General features: G+C 35.2%; 1 protein-coding gene across 8 annotated transcripts in view; it reads right to left on the reverse strand.

Moving 5' to 3' along the window:
- The window catches only part of PLXDC2 (plexin domain containing 2), a 416,746-nt gene that overhangs the window by 105,139 nt on the left and 294,725 nt on the right, over nt 1-16,882 (reverse strand). For all 8 annotated transcript variants that reach the window (XR_016391880.1, XM_089906450.1, XM_022580461.3 and 5 more), the window contains exons 7-9: nt 15,521-15,620; nt 5,781-5,876; nt 5,495-5,576 (exon numbers count right to left, since the gene is read on the reverse strand). Coding sequence is in view for 7 of the 8 variants with exons in the window: in XM_089906450.1 (XP_089762576.1) it covers nt 5,495-5,576; nt 5,781-5,876; nt 15,521-15,620 (278 nt within the window). In the remaining variant the exon portion in view is untranslated. The remainder of the gene's footprint in view (nt 1-5,494; nt 5,577-5,780; nt 5,877-15,520; nt 15,621-16,882) is intronic.

Consider the following 16,882-nt stretch of genomic DNA (forward strand, 5'->3'; position numbering starts at 1 on the left):
TGACCACCTAGAGGGGTGGGATAGGGAGGGTGGGAGGGAGGGAGGCGCAAGAGGGAAGAGATATGGGAACATATGTATATGTATAACTGATTCACTTTGTTATAAAGCAGAAACTAACACATCATTGTAAAGCAATTATACTCCAATAAAGATGTTAAAAAAATTAGCTGTGCCTTTATATCCTTAATTAATTTAGGTTGATAATACATTTCATATTGTTAATGAATTATTAGCCAATATTTCTGACTTAATGTATTTTCAAAAATTTTGAAATATATTGCATGTGATACTTTCTTTCTATTTCTCTTCTTGCTACTGCAAAGAAATCCAATTCATTCAGTGGCAAATAACAGGCAGTGCCAGAGGATGCTCAGGGAGATGCAATAGAAATAACAGGTTAAAAAAAATAAGAGCAGTTGTTCAGAAACACCTCTCCCTCATCTCATATTTTTAAAGTAAATATGTTATAGTACTCTTCTGTAGATCCATGTCTTTACCATTAGTAGAGGTCTGCCTATTCTATTTATTCTTTTGATGGGTGGAATCATACACTACATTTATTCCCAAATTTTTACCAGTACCAGTCTTATGACTTTGATTGGAACTAGGTAAATATATGGTGGAAAACTCTTTTAAAATGAGGCACCAAGAGACTGACTCCCCAGTGTTCAACATGCTTAATGACAAATGTTGACATCATTTAATGTCAACATCAGGCATCAGCTTAATTCTTTCTATAGCCGTTTGGTTGACACTGACAAAGTCAATGGAGAGTAACAGCCAAAGTGAGCCATTAGAATTCTCAGGAAAGTGGAAATTTCTGGCCTCAATTATTGGATGGTTCAGTCCAAGCTGTCTGTGTTGGAGCCCTGTATTAGGTCAGGTGCTGTGTTGGGTGCTTACTAAAATGAGTAAGACTAAGACTGTGTTTCTACCCTTGAAATAACTTATGTTCTTTTATGTCCCCTTTGTTGATTCCTCCTTTGTCTTCAACTCCATGTGGCAAAATTCAAATCATAGGAAAGAGTACGTAATGAATAGTAATACTCATTCTCCTGCCTGTCCCTGTTCACAATCGTTTCCCTAGAGACAAATATTGTTATCAGTCTCTTATGTATCTTTTCCGAGGTATTCTCTGTCTACAGAAACATACATGTATACAAATACTTTAAAATAATTGTATGTAATGGAAAACTAGCATCATACCTCATTATGCCATGCCATAGGCTGCTTCCTGGGATCTCTTCTATTTTCAATTTACACTTTCTCCACAGCTGATCTCATTCAGTCCACTGAATTTAAACACTATCTATATGATAATGACTCTCCAATCTGAACTTCTGGCCATAACCTTTTCCTGGAATATGTGGCTCATATATCCCCACCTATACAGCATTTCCACTTGGAAGTCTGATAGGCATCTCAAACTGAACTAGTCCCCAGTGAAACTCTTTATTTTTCCCACCCTAGTCTCTATTTCGTATGTCATCTTACCTATCTCAAAAGACAAGTGCCAGCATCCACCAAATTGCCCAAACAAAAATTTAAGAAGTATCCTGGATTCATATAGTTCCCTTTTCCTTCACTTCGAATCCACTAAGTAATCTGTCTCGCATTGAAATGCTCTTTGCTTTCACTTTGGTGTAGCTGGTTCCCGGTTGTTCAGATCTAAGTTTAACCGTCCCTTTTCCCAAGAAGCCTTTTCTGGCCACTCAGATCAGAGCAACTACTGGCTCTCCAAGCTCAACAGATCATTCATCATCAACTGTCTTTTTTGTTTAATTATCAATTCATTTATTTTCCAGCTTAACATGCTAAACTCAGCTCCCTGAGAACTCTGGCTTTGATTAATGCCTGGTTATTGTTCTAACTACTTCTGTGCTTAGGCTAGTGCTTGCTGTTCAGATAAATGTGGAAGGTATTCAATAAATTTTTAAGTAAATGAATGAGTGAATGAATGTTTTAAGAGCCAAAACATATTTTCAATTAAAAAATAAACTTTTGGAGGGTGATGGCTGATGAAACCAAGGTCTCTTCAAAAAGACAAGGTTGTCTAGCATGAAACCAACAAGTAAACTCCTGTTATTCCTATCGATTTTGCTATATTTTCCCTTATAATGTTCGATTTCTTTCTTTTGCCGTAGCACTCACCACTGCTAACTTTATTTCCTGCATATCTATTTGCTTAAACTCTATCTCCCCATACTAAACATGTAAGCTCTATGAGGGAAGTGATTTTCTCTCTTTCCTTCACCACTGAATTCACAATCCAGGATAGTAACTTGAACACAGAGATACTAAAAAAATTTTGTTGAATGACTGAAGATAAAAGGTGTGGTTGATTCAGGTCCTCTCAGCTTTCAGTGAAGAAACAAAAGCACTCTTACCTAGAAGTAATGACCACCTGTCCCAAGAAAACACTCTTGATCATGGATCTCATTACATGTTCCTATAACTCAAATTCCTTTAGACCTTGGATAAGCCATTACAAATATTGTGCCTCAGTTTTGGCTTGCTGAAAACTGAGAATTAAAGGAAATAAACAAACCAATTAAAATTATCTTATCTTTCTAGAGGAAGCCCAGCTTGAGAATTCAATAATCACCACCAACTGATTATCATTCAGGGATAAGAAAGCACAAAGGAGAAGGTAAGAAGGATGGAAGAAAACAATCTGAGAGGCAATTTTTACACTGCTTAGGATAAGACGTCTCTTGTTTTATTGAATTTGTCGATAAAAGCTCTAAAGTCTGGGGAAATGCTTCTGGGCAGCAAAAGCAAAGTTTTGATGGCTCATAGGCCTAAGGAGAAATTAATAAAATGCAGTGGGGAAATTAAGTTGAACAAAAGTGCAACGAGCCATAGTTAAAGCAATTAATTAATCAGGTTTTGATATGTATATAACTGGGTTGCTGAAGAATTAAAAATAAATCCAAGATTTTAAACCAGTGTTTGGTATGCAACAAAACACCAAATGGTAACAGGCAGAAAATTCGAAGTTTTTCTTCATAGTGTTCTTTGATAAATTCTGTCCTCATTCATATGCATCACCACCTTTCTTTTTTCCATTAATCTTAAAAACAACCTATGCTTTCAGTAATATACAAAAGTCTTATGCTTTGCTTGATTCTCTTCTACATGCTTTTTACGCCAATTTCAAAACCATGCAATTTTCTTGCACCCACAATTATAGAAATATTTATTTTTTCAGTAGTATGTCTGCTGTTTTTCAGGAAGCAGTTAAGATTAAGTTGCTTAGTGCACCTGCAGCCTGGTGGGTGTGAGGCATCGAAAAGGCAGGCCAGGAAAGCACACAGATAAGAGTTTCAATTCCAAACTTATCACTTAAGAGCTCTGAAACCCTGCACAAATAACTGAAGCCTCAGTTTCCTCCTCTATAAAAATGTTATGTGAATTAAATATTTTTGAAAATTCCTGGAACAATGTCTTGCAGAGAAAACTCTCAATAAAATGGGAGCATTGACAGTATAAAGCATTTTGCACAACTTGTGGATGTGTTTCAATTGTCAGAATTGCTTGTCTGGAGCTTTAAACATATATTTCCACCAAAAAATTTTTTTGAAAATAATGAAATGGTTAGTAGAAGGTAGGGTTCTAGACTAGTGTCCCAAACCTTCATTTATAATGACATTGTTTCAGTCGAGATTGTCTGAATAGTACTCTAGCTGGGGTAGCTAACTCGTCCTGGTTTTCCCTCAACTTTCCTGGTTTCAACTCTGAAAGTCCCTCATCCTGGGAGATCCTTCATTCCCAGACAAGTCAAATCATGATTTCTTCCTTTGGAACCTAGCCATCATTCATTCACTCGTTCATTTTTCTGCAGTATTAGGTACATTCTTAGGCTGTGGAGATGTAAGGACAATTCACCTTTAATAAACCCGGAGCCTAGCAGAGGAGACAGACAAGTGACAAATGTCCGTAAGCCTTGAGCTAAATGCAAATTATGGAGGTTGGCGCAGGATGCCGAGAACCACAGGGGCTGGGTGCCTCACACAGACTCATGGTTTAGGGAACGTTCTCAGAGGAGTTGACCACTGAACTGGAACTTCAATTAGATACGTACCCCAAACCAGGACCTTTTACTTAATTCTTTTGGGCTTTTTTCATGTCTCAGATCAGTGTTACTAAAATATACCTATTAAAATGCCATCTCTTTAGATTCATCTTGGTCATTATCTAAACAGATTTTGACTAACTTCTGATATGCTTATAATTTGTGGCATACCAGCAGTATTTGAATATAAATGACTACAAATCCTTAATTTTATAGCAGTTCTTCCCACTCTGGAGATATAGCCAAGTTAAAAATCTACTTTTAAGAATGGTGATCGCCTGCTTGCTTTTTCATTATTTGAAATTCGTTGCACAAAGGAAATTATTGGAACATGTTAAATTGAAAATAAAACAGCGGTTATAGTAAATAATATTGCTCTATCTGAAATACTGTAGTGGCTGTCCCAAAGTTAGCAAGTCACACATGCTTCCCATAGCTTGTTATCAAGGAATTGGCATTCTATTCTTTATACTTCAATAACTTTTAAAGTAGTCCTGAACATGTCCCTATCTTTACAGCAAAGGCTGCAGCAAGATGATAAGACACCGGCTTCTCATACAACAGAAAGCTCTGCTGGAACGTGCACAAACTTGAAGACTCAGTTCTCCTGGAGGAAGAAGCAGATTTTTCATAGACTCTGCAGGTGAGAGGGGACTTATTCCGGACAGGCTGGAAGCTCCATGGTGGGCAGGGACCACATCTATATTAATCACTGCTGCTTTCCCAGCACTCGGGACATAACTGCTACACAAAATGGTTGAGTAAATAAAACACATTTAGACGTCTTCACTCTGCATTTCCAACAAATGAGCGTTCAGTCTCCGAAAAACTCTCTTTGCCATTCATGAAAATCAGTAGACCTCTTGGACACAACCAAGTGATGCAGCGTAAGTTTCAAAGTCAGTTATTTACAACCCAGGCCCAAACCGCACGTTCTATTTATGTAGAGTCCTGTTAGTGTCCCTGTATTCCTCAGCCTCAGGCTACACCTCTAATCTAGGTTAGTAACCTTTGAGATATTTATAGGAATTTGCTAAGAGTGTTAATGTGACTATGCATTAACCATCCTTGTTATTGTGAAGATATGTCATACCATGATTTCTGAAGAATACGGACCAACAGCTGCAATTTACAGATTCATCAATCACAATCATCATCTATCTTAAGCCCCACAGCAATTATAAATATATGTCAGATAATTATCTTATGGACTACAAAGGTTCATGGTCACTTTGGGCAATCAAAGGAAAATACTACAATTCCCATGTCTGAGCATTTTTTGCATTTTGGTGTTTTGTTTAACACATGTACATTTGTTCATGTATATCCAGTCAACACACCTGACACATTCAAAATTCAATGGAAGAGTAGAACAAATCTTCATAAAGTTTAAAAATATTTTGCATTACTGTCTTTTACCTTTGAAGTTTACTGCACCAACTGCAGTTGAAGCCAATCTGAGAGGATACACAGGGGCCACAACCATTAAACTGGAGACATGCTAGGAAACAGGAGAGAATGGATGCATCAAGACTAATTGGCAGCATGGAGGGAGAGAGAGAAAAAAAAGGCTGCTCTGCCAAAATTAACATCACCCGCGCATCCCCATATACACGCAGGATCAAAAGACCCATGCATAAAAAGATCAGATCATACAAATTGCAAATCATTTTTCCCACCTAGCTATGTTTACATGTTAACTTACTAGGCAATGGGGTCATCTCCACAGCTGAAATATTGGTGATTTTTGACATTTGTAGTTCTACTCGGTGGTATTCATAAATTGTTCTTCTTCGAACATCTGTAAAAACAAGAAACAGCATGGAGAGTAGAAAAAAAATCCACTTTCAACATTTCTTCACTTATAAAACAACTACATTTTAATAATGAATGTAGAATTATAAGCGTTTCACCTGATGGGGTTTTAAAATAAAAATTTAAAATAATCAAACCCTATAAAAAGGTTGATTATCAAAATCTGAAATTCTTGTACCCAGCAGCATTTTCATCAAGGAAGCTGAAAATGTTGATTAGAGTCTCAAATTTCTCACTTCATTAGCAGGGCTCAAACCCACTGTCATTCAGAATATACTTAAGACATTTTCTTCATAGATTTATAAATTTTGAAAGATTTTGACATATGAAATCAAGAAGGTAAGATGACCCCACTTCTCTGAAGCTAAAACTAAAGTGAGTCCTTTAGGAATGGGTAGCAACTAAAAATTTTTCAGTCTAAGTAAAGCTGGTTTAGCTAGAATAAGAGTCTGATTGCTTTAAAGGTTTAGAATAAGTTTCTTTAATAAACTTGAAGACAGAAATTAAATCATTAAAAAATCAGTATTGCTATTAAATGTACAGTGTCATATCCAAGGAAGGTTAATAATTAGCACTTATATTGCATGCAGGAATTTATAATAATTCATCAGCAAATCCAGTGGTGTTCCTGAGGAATAGGTTAGATAGAGACTTTGACAAAAAATTTAATAAGTAAAAATCAGATAAATACAAGCAAATGTATTTTATAACAAAAAAAGACGTTGATGATATATACTTAAAATCTACTTTTGAAAAAAGACCTGAGCCTTATACTATATTAGCTTGCTTGAGTTAGGTAAATGGAAATGGAAAATTGATATTATTGGTATTTTACTTAGCTCTTGGAATGCTTATAACGACAGGAATGCATTTCCTGAATACTATTATATCTACCAGGAATTATTTGGGAAGCTATAAATTATTTTTAAAATATCATAGTATCCAACTTGGGGAAGTCATATGTCATAGTGGTTAATAATGCATGTATTTGAAAAGTCTGGTTCAAGTCCCAGGCTTGCTACTTGGTATCTGCATGAACTTTGGCTCTTTTGTTAGTCTTTCTGTACTTCACTTTCCTCGCCTATAAAATAGAGATAATAGTACCTCTATCACAGATCTGTTTTGAGAATTAAAATGAGATAGTAAATGAAAGTTGCTTAGAATAATCCCTTTCACATTGTAAGTTCAATAAATGTCAGATATAATTTTTGTCTAACATCAATATGGCAACCATAGATCACACTGGTTATATGCTGCATGTACTGATCTAATTTCTATAGATCTAGGCCCTGAAATCAGGCTTCTAGGAATTTGTTTCCCGTCTTATATTAGGGAAGGTTAAATTTTGATTAAAGTAAATAGACCAACAATGATCTCCTCTAGGACATAAAACAGGAGTGTGGTGCCCAGAAGACAGCAAGCTCTCTTTTAGTAACAGTGTTCAGGAAATGTAGATACCTACACATCCAGGAGGAAAGTCAAACATTTACTCACAACCTACACATATCTGTTTCTCTCCACTCATATTCTTTCACCCATTTCTGATTATTCACAATGAAATTCTACTGCAGAAGAGGAAGACGGGAAGGGGTCCAAAATGAACTCTTTGGAGGCAAGGAATGCTTCTAGAATGCTAGGAATGCTTCACTGAATACATCTTCAGGTTTCTCAGATTGGGAAACACTGATTAAAAATGTTAATCCAATTCACATCTTTTTTGTATAAGTGAAAGATGCATATATAATTTTCAAAGTGCAAACTTTATCCAACATTAGAGAAATTTCATGATATTTAGTAAGGTTTCTTGAGGTACATGAATAATGTCTTTTCTTTTTTTAACTTTTAAGGCATTTGAAACTATTACTCAGTTTCTGCCTTTGTCTAAAGAGAACACGTAAGCTTTCCTATGCATTTTGCTAAACAATTTAGGTTTTGGAAATAAATAAACAATATAGACTTGCCATGAGATCACTGTGATGGGGGTTTCTGAGTCTTCTTCATACTAAAGTTTGCACAGTATCATATTAGTAGGTGCTTAAAATACCAGTTTTCTTTTAACTTCATACTACACTTTGAAAAGTTCAAACTATGGACATGACCATGAAGCCTCTGGGAGTTTAATTATTGATCATGCAAATGGGGTAAAGGGAAGCAGTGACATTTTTGCCATGCTAGTTCTATCACCTGCTCAGATAACTCCAACTATTGGGAGGAGATGAATTTAATAAAACCAAAATTAATGAGAACGTGTTTTGTTTGATGACCTGCCAATTAATGACAGCTTCCAAATGGTCATTTCTGTTGTGTATCATACATCTACCTGTCAAAAACAAGTAATTAGGAATGTATTTACTGGTAGCTCCTGCCAATACTAGAAGCTTTCATTTGATTCCAGAAATGTATTTAGCCCATGTGTCTTTTTTAGAAAGTTAGCCAAAATAATGGTGAACCAAACATTCAGTACCTTAGCTGTGGTGATACAGCTTCAACTGTTTTATTACATCTTTACAAAACCAAGATCAACTATAATAACCATTAGGGGCTTTTAAAATTTTTTAACAAATGAAATGAAATAAATCTCTGAGCAGCTAACACATAGAGAATAAAATTCAGCAATCAAAATCTTAAGGTGATATGATTCAAAGTGTAACTATTGAATTGCATGTTTTTAGACATTTTAAGCAATCAGCAGGAGGGACAGAGTGATTGTATGGAAACACCAGGAATCCTCTCCAATCAATATCCACTCTAGTTCAAATGAAAACAGTTTAATGAGTACCCTGTGGCATGATTAGCCATGATCTAGTTTATTTGTCTGTCTTGAAAATTAACATTCACACAGAGAATGTATGAGTAATTTCCTCAATTGTCTGATTCTTTATATAAATATTTTAATATTTTGTCTGGATTGTCAAGTAAATGATTAGCTAACATTTCCTTATTTATGTGTTGTCAATGCTTAATGACTGGTCCCAAATGATTATTTCTTATTTTCTTTACTAGTTTCCACTGAGCCCAGCACACAGCACCATTTACTGAGTACTCTTTAATGTAAATAGCATGTATTGCACAACTACAAGTTCATTCCCAGAATAAAGACTCAGGAAAAAAGAGACTCTTGAGAGAAAAAGTGCACTATTATAGAAGTTATAAGCTTCCCACACGAAAATGCAATGCATTACCAGAATTAGCTAGTTGCAGTTGTGAAATAAAGCATCTACAAATAGAAGATGCTTTTGCCTGAAACATTTAAAAATTCTTGGGACTTCCCTGGAGGTCCAGTTGTTAAGACTCTGAGCTTCCACTGCAGGGGGCACAGGTTCGATCCCTGGTCAGGTAACTAAGATCCTGCGTGCCGTGTAGTGTGGCAAAAAAAAAAAAAAAAAAAAAAAAATTCTCCCTGTAGTTCTATTAAAAAATAATATAATTCAGCATTGGAAAAGGCAACATAAAATTTAGTGACCATGAGGTGCTAATCTGAACCTCTCATATTTTCCTCTCATTATTCTTTTGTGTTCATAGAAATTCTAAAAAAAATTCTCAAATATGTCAAAATTAATCAGTGATTTATAACATCCAGAAAATTCTTAAATTTTTGCTTCTTTTGAAAAATCAAGGTCAAGCAAATAGGGTATGTTAGAAATGTATGTATTAAAGCAATAAAATATCACTTTGCATAATGCTATCTATCTTGGAAGAGTTTTGTGAGAGGATACTTTATGGGGAAAATGTCATGATTTCTATTTCTTCTTCCTTTTGTTCAGCCTCGAGTGAGCTAGTGTGTACTTGACAACAGAAGCACCTAATGAAGCTGTGTGGTAAAGAGAAGCAATTTTATCTTCTGTAAAATGAATAAGTTTGAAGTGTTTTCCATTTTGAGGAACACAAGGTAAGATGACACAATTTCTTGAAGGATTTGTAGAGCGATCCGTCCTTAAATGAATGAAAAGACCCTGATAACTTTGAAAATAACAGGTGAGGCTCAGTTCTTCTGAAAGAGCTTTAATTGGGGTGTATAAATTGTTAAGAAAAAAAAAGTCATGTTTTTCCAAGACTATTTGTTTCTTCCATAGTTTGTCAACATGTTCTTTTATTTTAGTTGCTAAGTAATTCTAATGGATGTGTCCTACCACTGAATCCAAAATTACAATTTTTTTATGGGCAAAATCAATTAAAGTGAAATGCTTAAATTTGAAAATGTATCACTGAATAATATCTAAAATTCTAAGGCCTTTCAGAAGGCAAAGAAGAAGTAAAAAGTAGGTTAATGTAAATATTATACTTGAAATTTAATGTTCTATTTAAACATGTGTATAGGGTCCACTGTCACCCTGTTCAGTATGGTGACCATTAGTCATACATAACTCTTAAAATTAATTGAATCCAATTAAAAATTCAATACCCCAGTTTCACTACCACATTTTAAGTGCATAGTAGTCACATGTAGCTAGTAAGTCCGTATTGGACAATTCAGATTTAAAACATTTCATCAGCACAGAAAGTTCTATTGGACAGTACTAGTCTATACTACTATGTTTTTGAGAATTAACGCTTAAGACATTTTGCGTAATAAAAGTGCATCTCTGTTTCTTAAAGTTATTTTTTTCTTTTCAGTCTGTGAACATAATTTTGATCAAGTTCTTTGAGAAATTGCTGACTGGTCTGTAAGCTCATAAAGAGACCGTGTATGGCAAACTATATACAATGTTCCTCAAAGAGTTCCCTAAATCTCTAAGTATTTTTAAAATATGTTTTCTCTCCAAATTAGTTGTCAGTTTTATTTTTGAAAATGCTAATGTTTCTTATTGAGCTGTGAATAATAATCACCAAAAAGCAAAGGCACACTGTAGCATACACAATGTCAATAAATTTAAAACAGAAGATGCTGATGAGAAAGGGACTGGTGTTAAGAAAGAACCAGATAATGCATGCTGGTGAGAAGAAAAAAGTGGAGTATTCTAAGGGATTCAGAAATTGCCATTATCATAACTTGTAGTAGAACCGTTTCAAGTTAGGTCAGCTGCTTGCCAGATTAGTTTCTAGTACAAGAATTCTGCGTGTGTGTGTTAAAGTAACTTTCACATTACTGAAATGACATAGACTTAAGTTTCCAAATAAACGGACCATGGAGGCATGAATGGATTTTCTGGGTTTCTTGCTGGAAATGTTATGCTCATTAAGCTCAGAGGGTGGAGAAAAAGGTGAGGGATGATGGGGAAGGTCAGCACTGTGGAGATTAAGATCAAAATTCAAAACGTTAAACCGGAGGAGAGAGAAACAAACAAGTAGAACAGTACTAGAGAGCACTGTAGGTTTACCCAGGAAGGCCTCTGCACACTGCAGAAAAAAATATGGAGGGTCATGAGCTGAGGCTGAGAAAGAATTACTTAGCAGAGCTACTTAACAAGAAATTATGGCAATTATACATGACCTATGAATATATGACAATGTTAGAACTTTCTGGTAATCAAAAGAATATTAGAGTAACAATGAAATATCACGTTCTGCTTATCAAATTTGCGAAGTTTAAAAAATGATAGTAGTGTCTGAGAGCATTTGGGGAAATGGGATATCTGATATGATGCTGGTGGGGGAGTAGATTGGTACAACCCTTACAGAAAGCAATCTGTCAAAATACATAAAAATTCATTAACATTCCATGGTTACATATTCATTTTTTATGGATTAGATATGAGTAAAAATTCAAAAGCAAGGATGTTTAGCACTGCTGTTTTACTGACAATTAATATGAAAAGCAACCTACATGACAAACCAGTGCTGAAAACAGATTACACAAATTATGAAACAAAGGAATTTGTTGCAGCTATTAACGACCACATTTACACAGGTATTTAGCAGTGTAAGAAAAACGTGTTGTATATATTATAAGAAAAACAGGTGGCAAAAATATGTATAGGATAATGCCAATTTTCTTACCCTGTGTGTGTGTTTGTGTGTGTATACACTATAAACAAAAGATTGGATGCAGAGATATGAAAACATTGATTGTTATCTCTCTGTAGTAGGTTTACAGGCAATTTAATTTCCTTCTTTGAGTTTTCTGTTATTTTACCAATTCCTCTGAATTAATCTGGACTATGCTTATAATCCCAAGTATGTTTTTACACTCGTATTTCTGTAATGAATAAACAAGGTCATTGTATGTAGACCTGTTTTTCACATCTGTACCTGTGGAGATTGAATTGGATGATCTCTATACTTTTTTTTTTCTGTTTCTAAAGTTCTACAAAATAGTTTATGAAAAACAGAAGGTGATGCAGAGATATACATACACATGGACAGACAGACACAACAATATGTTAAGAAACAAATGCTGTCATGGTCAGAAAGAATGAGTTTCAGAGAGTGTCAAGGTGTCCTTGAGTGGAAATCCCGTGGCCTAACTCTCATGGGCACTGGGCCTGGGTGTGGACACCTCAGTCAGCATCACTGTCTTTTTAAAGTAACAGTGTGGACGCCGATGGATAAGCAATACAAGTAAATATAAATACAGTGTTACTTTGTGCCAGGCACCACATGCTATACACATATTGTATCTTAGGTACTAAGATGGTCATTTTGCATATAAAGAAAGTTATAGAAATTAAATAATATGTTCAAGGTCTCATGACCAGTATTCACATTACAATTTCCCTTATACATTCTGGATTTTTAACTAGTTTTTCTTTTTCTTTATTTAATATAAGGGTTAATTTCACCATAGACATTTTTCATTTTTTTGAAGGAGCAAAGGAATCCCCTTGTAACTTCAGAACTATTTACTGATTTACTAACAATGCCTAAATTCCCTTTGATATTTTAAACTATCAGATCACCTAATCTTTTTTGAAAGGTAAAGGCTATTTTAATAAACTATGCCTGAAAGTTACATGGAAAACATTTATTATTTGGAAGCCTTTAAAAACTGAAAAACAATTTTTTTGTTGTTGATGTTATGATGGCGGGGAGGAATCTTCCTAATAAACAAATTCAATTTGCCTTAAAGCTTTTTGAATGCTCTACCAAACCTTCACCAAATCTGATAAGAATGGTATACTATTGTGGTCCCACTGGGAAAAATTACTCTCAACGTTGTGGCTCACTTTCCCATGTTGTCATGGCTAGATTAAGCAAAGGATCTAGGTTCTATAACCCATGTAACCAAAATGATTTAAAGAACAGAAAATTGATCTTATGAGAACAAGGTCCTGTGTAATAATGCACCTTGGAATATAGAAGAAAGCAAGCCGCCCATTACTTAGGATAATGATCAGTTTTTCCCTAAATTCACTCAGGAGAAGAAAAAGGGGTAACAGAGATGAAAGATTTAAATTCCCTATGAGGATGACTCCTAATAATGAAGGCTATTAAAAAAGGGAACAGAATCTTGAAAAGGACTTAAATATTTATCTAAATTCTAATTGTACAAGTAAGTAACACACTGATCTCTAGGAATCATCTGATTTCTCAGGAAAAAATGATACTTGTATAACTTGTATTACGATATTCTTGGGTTAGCCTAATGTCTGAAGTAAACAAGTATGCTTTTTTTTTTTTCCAGCTGAGAATACAATGCAGCCATGCAACCATATCTTTCCTATTATACAGAACCTCCTGTAACAGATACTGTTACACCTGATAAATGTGGGAACAGGTTTTTAAGGAGATTAAAATTTTTCTGTTCCCCCAAAGATTTTTAAGTAGAACACATCAATTCCAGTGTTCTTGCTGAAATACAGTCCCATCTAATGGCAGGGATGAGTAGATTAGAAACTCAGGACTTCCATTCCTTCCTGGCAAATTTTCTCAAGGTGACAGTGAGGTCAACAGGAAATGTAAATGTCACTCCATCACATAGCCTGCCTGTGAGAAGCTTCTCCCTGAACTCAAAGCTTGAGTACTTTCTTTAGATTAATGCTGACTCCCAAACTTTAGACATAATTTGTTCTCAAAATTCATATTAATTTTGCCAACTTATTCAGTGAAATTTATATTTGAGAAGGATATTTTCCCCTCTAAACATAATGGTCACCCTGTTACAATATAACAAGGGGTGCAAAATTGCATTTTGGGACTCTGAAGTCTGAGTACAATTTTATCATGTCTCAGTTCTGACACAACACTTGAATATTACAATACATTTGTAAAAAAATTTTTTTTGTACGTTGGTGGGTCTTTTTCTCTAAACAATAATATATCAGCACGTCAATGTGGGCCAAGATGCCTTCTGAGGAAGCTGCAAATAAAATTCTTTCTGGGATGAAAGAAGCCACAAATAAACTAAAACTAGCAATTCTTTTACTTGTGCAGTAATTGACTCAGGTCATGCTTGACTAACTCCTCTGAAAGGAAGAATGTGAGAACATTCCTCCTCACACAGAAGTCAACTTGGCCTCTCCCAGGGTTCAGCCTCTTGACTAAGAGTTCTGTCAGGATGTCTTTATGTTGCCTACACATAAGGATATATCTCTGCTTTGTTCACAGTACAGGTTTGTTTCTGGAAAATCTGCCTTGATTTAACAGGTGGCTGGAATATTACCTCCCGCAAATTCTCAGCTAATAAGGAGAAACAGCCATGGAAGATTCACGGTCTTCACCAAACAGAACTGCCACATATGAATGTCATTCTAAACCGTAATTGTAAGATAACCCCTATAATGTTTCCAGCCAATCCTCTGCTCTGAAAAGTCTGATTTCCACGTCATTTACTTTCTATATTTGAGGTGACATAAACAGAATTAGTTCAAGTCAAGACCAAACAGCATATGCATGTGATAAATTAAGTCTACCACTATAATGAAATAAAGAATTTTGCTCAAGAACTTTGAGCAAAAGGGAAAGGAATGATCTAATCTTGAGATGTATCATAACCTCTTGCTTTACATAAGTACATCTGGGACACAAACAGTCACCTGTGGTACTAACATACCCAAGCAACCCTCAGGGCTGTTCTTGAACTAGAAGGAGGTTTTAAAAAACAGAAGCTTTCAAAAGAGGGCTATTTACATGATCAGCAGTTACAATTTGGATTTCTAATACAAGGAACAGATGCCCAAAGTAACATATATGTTTTTATTCTACAAATGTAAACTAGATTAGATAGGCAAAAATGATTTAAACAAAGAAAATAAAATATATTGTGTGGTAGGTATGGCTCCATCAAGATTTTTTTAACCTCAGTTTATACTTTTTGAAAATCTTCCTTTAGACTCTCAAACAGTTTTATACAAACATGTTAAACATGAAACGGTACAAGGCTGTTCTTTTGCTGATAAATTTATTTAAATGAAATAAACAATCATACATCTATCAATCAAATGATCTGTCACTCTTTTATGTTCCTCTTCCTATTAATAAAAGAAATATATCTGCACAACCAAGCTAACTATTCCAAAGAATCCAAATTCTCTTGGCTTGGCTATTTAACTTCACTTCACCTAAATTATTAGTTCAACACTAACAGAGAGATAGCAAATGCCAAAAAGACTTACAAGCCAAACAATATAATTAACAAGCAGCAATTAGCTAAGTGATTCGATTGTTCAAAGAGTCACATCTGCCCTAGATCAATCTCCTTTAAATTTACCCCACAGCAGGCTCAGACTCTGCCATTACCCTTCTTCTACATACTGGGAATTTGTTGGATCCTGTGGACAACGACAAATGCATCTGACAGCCCCACTTTCACTGGGTGATTGGTCGAACTTATCTGTGTGACCAAGACAGGAATCTGGAAAAGAAAAAGCAGATTGCTGTGAGTTAGATTTGAATTTCATTTGGGGTAGGTGTGGGGAATGCGACCATCTTGTTTAATGGATAAAATTTGATTATGGAGATGAAGGAAGAGAGAGAGCAGGAAACATTAGAGAAGAAAAACATACAATACCTAAAAATAACATCTGTTTAGTGCTATTAGATGGGTTAAAGTGACAAGAGAGTTCCTGGTCCTACAGACAGGGCTACTTGATGATGAAAGTAACAGATTCTCAGAGAATCTAACTGATGCTGAATACTGAAAACTTCTCACACATACAGGCACACCATGAATGCACGTAGTGCGGACTATCATTACAGAGATAGAGATTCTTTTTGTACTATTTGTTTTCCCCAAAGACTCTATTATATATTCATTTTCATAGTTTTAAAAAACCCTTGTTTACAAGTGGCCTTATAGATATAAAATCTAGAGAAAGATAATAAGTGCATTCCTAAATATATATAAATATATATGTAACAATATCATCGTTGATTAATATATAGCGAAATTTGGCAATTGTTTCTTAATGGATGAACTTCACTATTCTGGTTAAAACTCATATGGAAAACTTATGAATTATTATGGGTCAGTTCAAGGTCATATTTCCTAAATTTAAACCTCAATAGAGCCCAAATCTGCATATTATAGACATTTATAATGTGTACAGTTTTAAAAAATTAGGACACACTGAGACTATATTAAACATGATACAACAGTTATAAATGAGACAAACCCTTGGAGCTGCTTTTTCTAGATTTAGAAAAGAATCATTGGAGGTATGATTACTATCTTTACTACCAGTTTTATAGAAATGAAAATGGGGATGAAAACATCTTCAATACATAAAGGGACAAGAAACAATATGGAAGGATAAATGCACGAACAAATCTTTTAAGTAGAATAAGCAGATTGTGGGCCATCTGTGGGTAATTCATTAAAGATCATATTACATCAGACATGGTTGTATAAGCCATAATAAACAGCGTGGCAATAAAAAAGAAGGAAAATAGGGGACTTCCCTGGTGTTGCAGTGGTTAAGAATCTGCCTGCCAATGCAGGGGACACAGGTTCGATCCCTGGCCCAGGAAGATCCCACATGTTGCAGAGCAACTAAGCCCATGTGCCACAACTACTAAGCCTGCACTCTAGAGCCTGCGAGCCACAACTACTGAGCCCACGCACCACAACTACTGAAGCCTGTGTGCCTACAGCCCATGCTCCGCAACAAGAGAAGC

Source organism: Delphinapterus leucas, chromosome 2 (genome assembly GCF_059928025.1).
Source record: "Delphinapterus leucas isolate spDelLeu-1000000601 "Yukka" chromosome 2, BTC_Dleu_Yukka2, whole genome shotgun sequence".
Classification (NCBI taxonomy): Eukaryota; Metazoa; Chordata; class Mammalia; order Artiodactyla; family Monodontidae; genus Delphinapterus; species Delphinapterus leucas.